This window comes from Rhincodon typus, chromosome 3, assembly GCF_021869965.1.
Source record: "Rhincodon typus isolate 14 chromosome 3, sRhiTyp1.1, whole genome shotgun sequence".
Taxonomy (NCBI): domain Eukaryota; kingdom Metazoa; phylum Chordata; class Chondrichthyes; order Orectolobiformes; family Rhincodontidae; genus Rhincodon; species Rhincodon typus.
In genome coordinates, this window is record NC_063334.1 from 28,549,091 (window position 1) to 28,559,273 (window position 10,183).

The 10,183-nt window shown below is 41.6% G+C and overlaps 1 protein-coding gene across 3 annotated transcripts in view; it reads right to left on the minus strand.

The window, feature by feature from the left end:
• The window catches only part of ddx58 (DEAD (Asp-Glu-Ala-Asp) box polypeptide 58), a 77,968-nt gene that overhangs the window by 54,714 nt on the left and 13,071 nt on the right, over nt 1-10,183 (minus strand). For all 3 annotated transcript variants that reach the window (XM_048593361.1, XM_020526867.2, XM_048593373.1), the window contains exon 2: nt 1,464-1,716. In XM_048593361.1, coding sequence (XP_048449318.1) covers nt 1,464-1,587 — 124 coding nt within the window. In that variant the 5' untranslated portion in view covers nt 1,588-1,716. The remainder of the gene's footprint in view (nt 1-1,463; nt 1,717-10,183) is intronic.

Genomic DNA, 10,183 nt, shown 5'->3' on the forward strand with positions numbered 1-10,183 from the left:
CGAGGAGCTCGAACAGTTCATCCACTTCACTAACACCTTCCACCCCAACCTTAAGTTTACCTGGACCATCTCTAACACCTCTCTCCCCTTCCTGGACCTCTCTGTCTCCATATCGGGCAACCACCTAGAAACCGATATTCATTTCAAGCCCACCGACTCCCACAGCTACCTAGAATACTCCTCCTCCCACCCACCTTCCTGCAAAAATGCTATCCCCTATTCCCAATTCCTTCGCCTCCGCCGCATCTGCTCCCAGGATGAGGCATTCCACTCCCGTACATCTCAGTTGTCCTCGTTTTTCAAGGACCGTAACTTCCCCTCCTCGGTGGTCGAGAACGCCCTCAACCGTGTCTCCCACATCTCCCGCACCTCATCCCTCACACCCCGTCCACGCAATAAGAACCAAAAAAGAATCCCCCTCGTCCTCACGTACCACCCCACCAACCTCCGGATCCAACGCATCATCCTCCGACACTTCCGCCATCTGCAATCCGACCCCACCACCAAAGACATCTTTCCCTCCCCACCCTTATCTGCTTTCCGGAGGGACAACTCTCTCCGTGACTCCCTTGTCCGCTCCACACTCCCCTCCAGCTCCACCACACCCGGCACTTTTCCCTGCAACCGCAGGAAGTGCTACACCTGCCCCCATACCTCCTCCCTCACCCCCATCCCAGGCCCCAAGAAGACTTTCCACATCAAGCAGATGTTCACCTGCACATCTGCCAATGTGGTATACTGCATCCGCTGTACCCGGTGTGGCTTCCTCTACATCGGGGAAACCAAGCGGAGACTCGGGGACCGCTTTGCAGAACACCTACGCTCGGTTCGCAACAAACAACTGCACCTCCCAGTCGCGAACCATTTCAACTCCCCCTCCCATTCCTCAGACGACATGTCCATCCTGGGCCTCCTGCAGTGCCACAACGATGCCACCCGAAGGTTGCAGGAACAGCAACTCATATTCCGCTTGGGAACCCTGCAGCCCAATGGTATCAATGTGGATTTCACAAGTTTCAAAATCTCCCCTCCCCCTACCGCGTCCCAAAACCAGTCCAGCTCGTCCCTGCCTCCCTAACCTGTTCTTCCTCCCACCTCAAGCCGCACCTCCATCTCCTACCGACCAACCTCATCCCGCCCCCTTGACCTGTCCGTCCTCCCTGGACTGACCTATCCCCTTCCTAACTCCCTACCTACACTCACCTTTACTGGCTCCATCCCCGCCTCTTCGACCTGTTTGTTCCCTCTCCACCTATCCTTACCTCTATCCCTCTTCTATCCGCCTCCCACTCTCTCCCTATTTATTTCAGAACCCCCTTCCTCTCCCCCTTTTCTGATGAAGGGTCTAGGCCCGAAACGTCAGCCTCTCTGCTCCTATGATGCTGCTTGGCCTGCTGTGTTCATCCAGCCCTGCACCTTGTTGTCTCTATTATTTAGAGGTAAACTATTATAACCTTACATACCTGGAGAAAAGAAAGTCGTGAGGAATCCGTGAATGTATGTAGGGCGAAGGATACTAGTGATGTAACGTCGCCATAATTTCAAGTTTTCTTTGTGGAGTTCGGTCATTTTAAATCTTTTTAACATCGACTGTTGTAGGTGCAATGTTTTGGAATCCTCTTCCGCCTACACGACTTCCATGCAACTAAATATCAGCTGGCGACTCCGCCCACACAGTGTAATTTCCAGGAAATCAAATGCCGCTTGGACGAAGATCTGCAAGAGAAACAGAAACTTAACATTTATTAACCATAATGTTTTTTCTCCCTTGGTTAGTAAGAAATCCAGTCATGAATCTCCGCGGATTTCTGTGTCGGAATCACTGACAAAAGAATCATCCCTAGAAGTTTGTTCCCCCCTCTCTTTCTCTATCAGTATCGGTTTCGATTACTATGTCGGTTTCGATTTCTTCCTCCATTCTTTCATCTTCGGAAGGTGATATTTCCCTGTGTTTTGCCTACATCTGCAGTGACTTCCCCCTTCCAAATCTGTTGTTAGACTCCAGAAAGTAAGAAAGTCCAAACCCAGTTTGCCTGCTGATCCACCGGCCCACTGTCTACCCCGTCCAAGTATTGTTTTTGCTTCTGCTACTCGGATCCTAATGCCTGCCAATTCCAATCTGGTCATCGACCACCAACAATCCAATTTTTAACAAGTTTTCGAATCTTTCTTTGTTTTTGCCCCGCTCTTGTACTTTCCCGCAGCCCTACAATCCTCAGATCTCTAACTCTCACCTCCACTGCTGCCCTGATTTTAATCTCTCCGCCACGCTTTCACAAAATTTAGAACTCCATTGCTAAACTGCCCTGCCACTCCCTGACCAGGCTTTTGATCATCAAACCTTATGTGACTCGGTGTCATTTTTTCTCTGCTAATGAATGTATGATACACTTTGGGACATGTTACTAGATTAAGAGCATTATATGAATGCAAAGTGCCATTTCTTGTTTTTCTATTCATCACAACGTTTCTCAGCATCACTTGCTGATACCACTGACTACTCTCCCACCCAAGTAACTCCCAGCTTATGCTCTGCAAAATGCGACCCAGTTTAACTGTTTATTCACAGAGCTGAGGATCCCTGGCCTGTGGTCTAACACCACTAGAGCCTGTCCTTTCTGTTCAATTGTCCTCCAGAGTGGTTTACACCAGAGACTAGCTTTGTTGCCAGAATGTTTAGTTGCATAGCTGCCCTATCAGACAGATGAGCTGGTAGGCAAGAGTGCACAGAAGCTAGACCTGTTTCCAGCTGAGGCAGAGATCTCCTTGTGCTAGAAGCAGGTATTGTATAAAATTAAAAGGGTCCAGAGTGGCCTCCTGCATTCATTTCAATCATGGGGTCAGAATCTTACTCATGGAAGGAGACCATTCAGCCCAAGTACCTAGGCAAACTCTTTAAGTGAGTCATTCAGTTAATCCCAAATCTTTTCCCCATAATCTTGCAAATTTCTCTAAGTATTTATTCAATTCCCTTTTCAATGATACGATGGAATCTGCTTACACCACCCTTTCAGGCAATATATTCCAGATCAACTGCTACTTACATAGCACCATTAACATCATCAATTTGTAGTAAAAAGCACCAGGTGGTTGAATGAGATGAAAGATATAAAGGGATGAGGCCACGATGGGGTTTTGAAATCAAGGATGCGAATTTTAAAATGAAGGTGTTGCTGGATGAGGGGACAATGTAGGTTTGAGAGCATAGAGAGGATAGGTGAATGCAACTTGGCACAGTAAGAACAAGACAGCAGGGTTTGGGATGAGCTCATATTTACAAAGGGCAGAATGTGGGAGGTCAGCTAGGAATGCATTAGAATAGCCAACTGTAAAGATAACAAAGGTATGGATAAGGGTTTCAGTAACAGGTAAACTGAAACATGGCTGGAGTTAAGTGATCATCAATAGGCGATCTTAGTGATGGTATAATAGGAAACATGTCCCAGGATCAAAATCGGACACCATGGATAAAGTGGTTTGGTTTTAGACAGTTGTCCACGAAAGGGATAGAGGTGGCATTTAGAGTGGATTGAAGACAATGGTTTCAGCTTCCCTAAGCTTAATGGTGGGGGAAGAGTTTCATTAAGCCAGTAAAGCAAACAAGCATGTGAAGATTTGTGCTGTGCATGTCGTTGTTCAGGGGTAGTATATAGATGCAAGAGTGGACCAACCACTGATCCTTGGAAAGCCAGAGATAATGGGGTGGGAGCAAGAAGAAAACATTGTACAGTAAACAAATCTCTGGCCATGATTAATTGATATGAATAGAACCAGGTGAGTGCAGTATCACCCCCACCTGGACAACAGTGGAGAGGTAATGGAGTGGGATGGTTGTTCAAAGGCTCTCTATAGCTCAAGGACGAGGAGGTATTGTTTATTTTTATTGCAGTCAGGATATCATTTCTTGTTGTCATGAAGAATCATTTCAGTATTCTGGAAGTCCGATTGGAGGAACTCAGAATGGGGTATCAACATTCAAGGATTTTGGGAGAAAAGGTTAGAGATGGAGATTTATTTGCAAGGACAGTGGGGTCAAGACCATAATAACAACTAAAGTTCTTGGCTACTAAGCTTTCCAGTTTATTCTAATAAATTTACAAATTTCCTTCTGTAGCTGTGCCCAGAATTGAACATAATATTCTAACTGAAGCCTAACCAATGTTTTGGAAAGGCTTTCTCTATGTTATCATTTATAAAATCAGAGTTCCTGTAGGAGATCCAACGTGTCTTTTTGTTGATCAGCCATCACTGCTTGGATGGAAAGTATACAGATATTTTTTCTCCCTTCCTGGCCTGTGCTTTTGAACTGTTTTTTTGACTCTCCCAGATAACATGTATATACTGTGGTGTGTATATACTGTGAATATCTACCACCAAGCAGCAACAAGGTGTGCTGTTTACAAGATACACTGCAGTAACTCACCAGGTTCCTTCAACAACACCTTCCACATCTGGGACCTCTACAATGTAGAAGAACAAAGATAACTTATGCATGGGAACATCACCTGCAAGACTGCCTCCAAGTCACATACTGTCCTGACTTGGAACTGTATCACTGTTCCTTCACTGATTCTGGGTCAAGATCCTGGAACTCCTTTCCTAACAGCACTGTGGACATATGTGCAGATGAAGAAGTTGATTCACCACCATGCTCTCCAGGACATGTTGAAGTGAACATTAAAAGCTGACCTAGCCAGAGATTATGCTGGTGTTTATGTCCCATATGAGCCTTCTCTCACCGTATCAGCATGTTCTTTTAATCCTGTTTGCCTCGTGGTTATCTAGCTTTCCCTTAAATGCATCCATGCTATTTCACCTAGTAATGAACTAACAAATAAGAAATTGGTTATTGCTTCATTGACAATGCTATGAGTGGAGGATAGTTATGATAAAAATGATGTGTGTTAAATTAATCCCATCACTTATAGCAGTCCACCTCTTGGTATGATTCTCTGGGAAAATTAGCCAATCATCTCATTCCTGGTTATTGTGATATTAATATACAGACTCCATTTTAGTGTGGCACTCTGACCACACTCTCTGCTAGTGCTTATGCATTCTTAGCACATCTGGTCTTGGTGGGTGTCCTGGATCCTCCCATCCACAACCCAGTGCTCATCTTGCTCATTCTTGGAGCTCCCAAAAAGTCCCTAACTTGTATCTTATAATTGAATCGTACACTGGAGAAGCAAACTGTTTGTCTGATATCTGTGCTGTCTCTCTACCAATTAGGCACAATGTTTGCTATTTACGCAGAAATCAAGTTCCAGTTTGAAAGTTACTAATGAATCTGCTACAACTTCAACACACATCTTAATGCCATCAATAACCCCTCTACTTGACAAGACACTTCCCACCAGTTATCACTATGATTGTTCTCTTCCCATTGCTGCCTCCAAACCTAAGTACCTCCTAACCAGCAATCCCTTCATTTTCCCAATTTTCCCTGCGATCATACTCCACGTTAAGGACTTCCCATTTGTGAAAAACCTCAAGTCATATTTCAACTTTAATATCCAATTAATGTGTGTGAGATGAATATTACAATCAGACTTCAACTCTGATCATTAATGCTTTTAGTGATGTTTGATAAAGATCAGTAGAGAGAAAATAGCAAAAATTAGGGAAAAACCCATGGTCTTTACAATGTTGTTTAATTACTGATCATTCCATGGTGACCCATGCTGCATCATGTTCTAATTCATAGGATTATTTTATTGCTTAGTACAACATTTCCAAATCATTTTGCACTTCGGACAATCTCAACAATTATGGAAACATTCTATAATATTATAACTCTCCCCAATTGTCACTACGCATTGATTTCACAATTTCCTTTCTACTGATATTTATCAAAAGGTCATAACAGGCACTTATATTTAGAGCTGATGTCTGGATGAGGCATTCATCACATACATCTAATAAATCTTGAAATTTAAATGTGACTTGATGTTTCTAACAAATGGAATGTCCAATGGAGTTGGACATGATTCCAGAGAAAATGCAAGCAGATAAAAAGACAGTGATAAGTTCAACATACTTCAATGCATCTGTTACCAACATGTAACAAAACTGGAAATAATTTTCCTTGAGCCACTTGATTAAATATCTCCTTTTAATCTTTAAATACTTTAAGTGAATTTTCATGCCAATGAAGGCCTTCCATCAAGCATTTTCAACTTAACTTTTTACACATTTGCACCTTGGAGAATTCTTTTTATTCTGTGCCATGAGGATGCTTTACTTCTCAGGCTAACATGAGTTTTCTATTTCTCTCAGTTTATCCTTGGGGATTCAAATTCATTGATACATAGAAGGGAGGCCATTTTGTCCAACGCATCAATGCCAGCTCTTTGCGATACCAATTCAAAACTGACCCCACACTCTCTCCTTGGATGTTCCCTGCATCAAATATTTATACAAATAAAATAACCCGATAACTACAAAGACCTTAGGACCAGATCCAAGCTAATACTCTCAATGCTGTACTGCCTGAGATTCTGCCTTTTGTGTGAGATATTAAACCAAGGCTTTATCAGTGTTTTCCAGGGAACACAAAAATGCCATGGCATTATTTTGAAGAAAAATAATGAGTTCTCCTGTCCCTCAGCCATCGTCAATAAAAAGAAGAATGATCTGGTCATTATCACATTGTGATTTCTGGAAGCTTGTTGTGCACAGAACAACTGTGTCATTTCCTACATAACAACAATGAGCTCTGCACTGATCAGTGAGATCAAGTGCTCGGGAATGTCCTAAGGTTTCAAAAGGAACTCTATAAATACAAATCTGTCTTTCTTTTCAGTCATAGTTATTCCAGGAACTGGAGGACAGGGGTCACTAAGAAATCTCTTCAATTGTAGTCAGTCTTGCGTACTCTATTTCCTCAATGACACAATTGATTGCTAGTCTGGGTTTAGAAGAACAATCAACACATCTTGAAATCACAATCATAACTACTTTTCAGAAGTCACCTCTGAATTTAAAAAAAAATGCTGTTCAGATTGTGTATGTATTTATATAGAAGTCAATTTGAACACAGATTTTTACCAAATCTAGGCAGTCCAAAACTAAGGGCCATAAATAGACCTTAATAAATCTAATAACTAAGCAGAAACGTTTCCTCCTATCCTGGGTTCTAAGTCTTTCTTTGCCCTTCTTCTCCTATTCTAATCTCTCTGGATGTTCTTCCAACCTGACTAGTTTCTGGGTTACTCCTGACCCACAGCAATTTAGTTGACTCTTCATTGCGGGTGGGCAGTAAATGTTGGCCGAGCCAGCAACACCCCCATCCTATGAATCAATATTAAAAAAGAAATTTATAAATATCCCCAATGTACACACAATTCAAAGGAAAAAAAGTAGAGAAGTTTCTCTGCACAGATCAATATTGGGGGGAAATAAAACAATTGGCAAATAGCTCAAGAGAAAAACTATTAAAGCAATAATTATTCACAATGGCCTTAAGTCCGCATCCTGGCACACATTAACAGGTGTCAGTAAACATAGGCAGTTGTCAATGGGAACAAAAGTTCATTCAGTAGAAAATTCAGAGTCTTTTCAGGAGAATAGTTACATCAGCTTTTCACATTTCACACCGGAATCTCCAAAAGGCTTTTCGCAGAATGGTAGAGGATAATGGTAAAGCTGGATAGCTTTCCCCAACTGAACTCCAAACAATATTCAAAGCAAAGCACAAACCCAGGCATATGATTTCCAAGAAACAAGTCAACACAATCCAAGCAAAGTCTTTACAAATAAATGTGACAATATCCTTTTGGAGCCTGTTTTAAAAACAAAAATATTCAGGTATCCCTTCAACATTAAATGAACCACTGTTCACAAACCTTCAAATTTGAACCTCAAAAACAAAACTGAAACACCTTCATAACAGCACACTGTTTAGGAACAGAAATGTTTGGATGTTAAAAACATTAATGATGTGCGTGGAGAAAGTTAGAAAATGAACAGATCTAATTTGAAACATCTCTGATGTGAAAAATGTAAAACTAATATTAGATTAGCCACAATCCATGTTGGCAATAATTAAAAATTAGATAGTTTATACAGAAAGTGGACATTTGGCCCATTAATGACTGTGTCATATACTTGGTAGATCAATCCAGGTCATCTGAATCCCTGCTCTTCCTCTACAGCCTTGTGAACTTTTTCCCCTTAAGTATTTATCCAAATTGCTATTGAAAGTTGTAATTGAATTTTCTTTCCCCATCCTTCAGGAAGTGCACTCAGATCATGCCATCTGCACATAAAAAAAAAATCACCTCTGGTTCACTTGCCAAACATCTTAAATCTGTGTCACTGTTTACCAACTCTCCTGCCACTGGAAGCTGTTTCTCCTTATTTCCAGGTTTTTGTTTCACAAGGCTGATACTGAACCAGATCACATATTTGGTGAAATGACAATGTTGTAGCTTTTAAGGATCATCTTAAATAAAAGGAAGAAAGAAGAGAGACTTGAGGGGTTTAAGGAGAGAATTCCAGGGCTTGCCATTTGGATTTAATAAGTGTATCGCTGCCTTTTCTGGAGCTGTTTAACTTTCAGTCCTGTCTGCTAAGTCCTTTGATCCTTAGGGAGTTATAAGAAGATCCTGTCCAAACCAATAAACCTTGTCTGATAGTTCCAGACTCAATCCTGTATTTGATCACACTGGAGAGGTCAAGTACTTGGAGTTGCACAAAAACCTGCCGTATCTCTGGAAGTAACCCTGGCCATTTCCTGCATTTGGATGATTCCAACATAACAAAGATGTATTGCAACATCCAAAGTCAAGTTTATCATTCCATCTGAGAAATGAAAAGCCCAAATGCCTCCAAAAGGTTCTACTGCAATATTTAAAGAGCAGGTGAGGTGATGGGTCCACCTTTGTTTGTCACTTATTTAGATGAGAATATAGAAAGCTGGTTAGTACATTTGTGGATGACACCAAAATTGGTGGTATAATGGACAGTGAAGACTATTTAAGGTTACAAAGAGATCTTGATTTGGATAAATGCAAGGTCTTACATTTTGGTGAAACAAACAAAGACAAGACTTATACAATTAAAAGTAGGATCTTGGGCAGTGCTGTAGAACAGAGACACCTCAGAGTTCAGGTACATAATTCTTTAAAGTTTATATCACATATAGATAGGGTGGTTAAGAAGGTGTTTAGCATGCTTGCCTTCATTTCTCAGACCTTTGAGTATAGGAGTTGGGACATCATGTTGTGGTTGTACACGACATTGGTGAGGCCTCTTCTGGAGTAGTGTGTCCAGTTCTGGACTCCCTGTTATAGGAATGATATTATTAAGCTGTAAGGGGTTCAGAAGAGATTTGCTAGGAATGGAGTTTTTGAATTAGAAGGAGATGCTGGGACTTCTTGCACTAGAGTGTAGGAGGTTGAGAGGTGACCTTATAGAGGTTTATAAAATAATGAGGGGTATAGATAAGTTGAATGGCAGATGTCTTTTCCTTGGGATGAGTGATTTCAAGACTAAGGGGCATATTTTTAAGGTGAGGGCAGAAAGATTAAAAAAAAACATGAAGGGTAATTTTTTTTTAAAACACAGGGAGTGGTTCACGTGCGGAATGAATTTTCAGAGGAAGTGGTGGATGCAGGCACAGTTACAATGTTTAAAAGACATTTAGACACGCACATGAATAAGAAAGGTTTGGAAGGAAAAGGGCCAAGTGCAGGCAGGTGGAACTAGTTTAGTTTGGGACTATGGTTGGACTGAAGGGTCTGCTTCCGTGCTGTATGACTCTGAGGTGTTCTCCTAATCATCATTTGACCTTCAACCACTGCCACCAAAATATGACTGTCTGGACATTATTTTAGTGCTGTTTATTGGATCTCTAAGCTAATTTATTGGCTGTAAGGTGCATCAGGAACACGCAAAGTATTCTGTTTTTAAAAAGTGCATTTAGTATTTCGGTATATAGTATAGATATAGCTTTCCCGTTCTTAATCCCCTGCCACCACCTTTGAAGTTCACTCTTTTCTTTATCTACCTTTCTCCAAAATGACAATGTTGATATCCATCTTCTACACAGTGATTAGTCTGGACTGGAATCCAGTTACCTTCTTGTCCTCAGAGATAGTAGGAACTGCAGATGCTGGAGAATCTGAGATAACAAGGTGTAGAGCTGGATGAACACAGCAGGCCAAGCAGCATTAGAGGA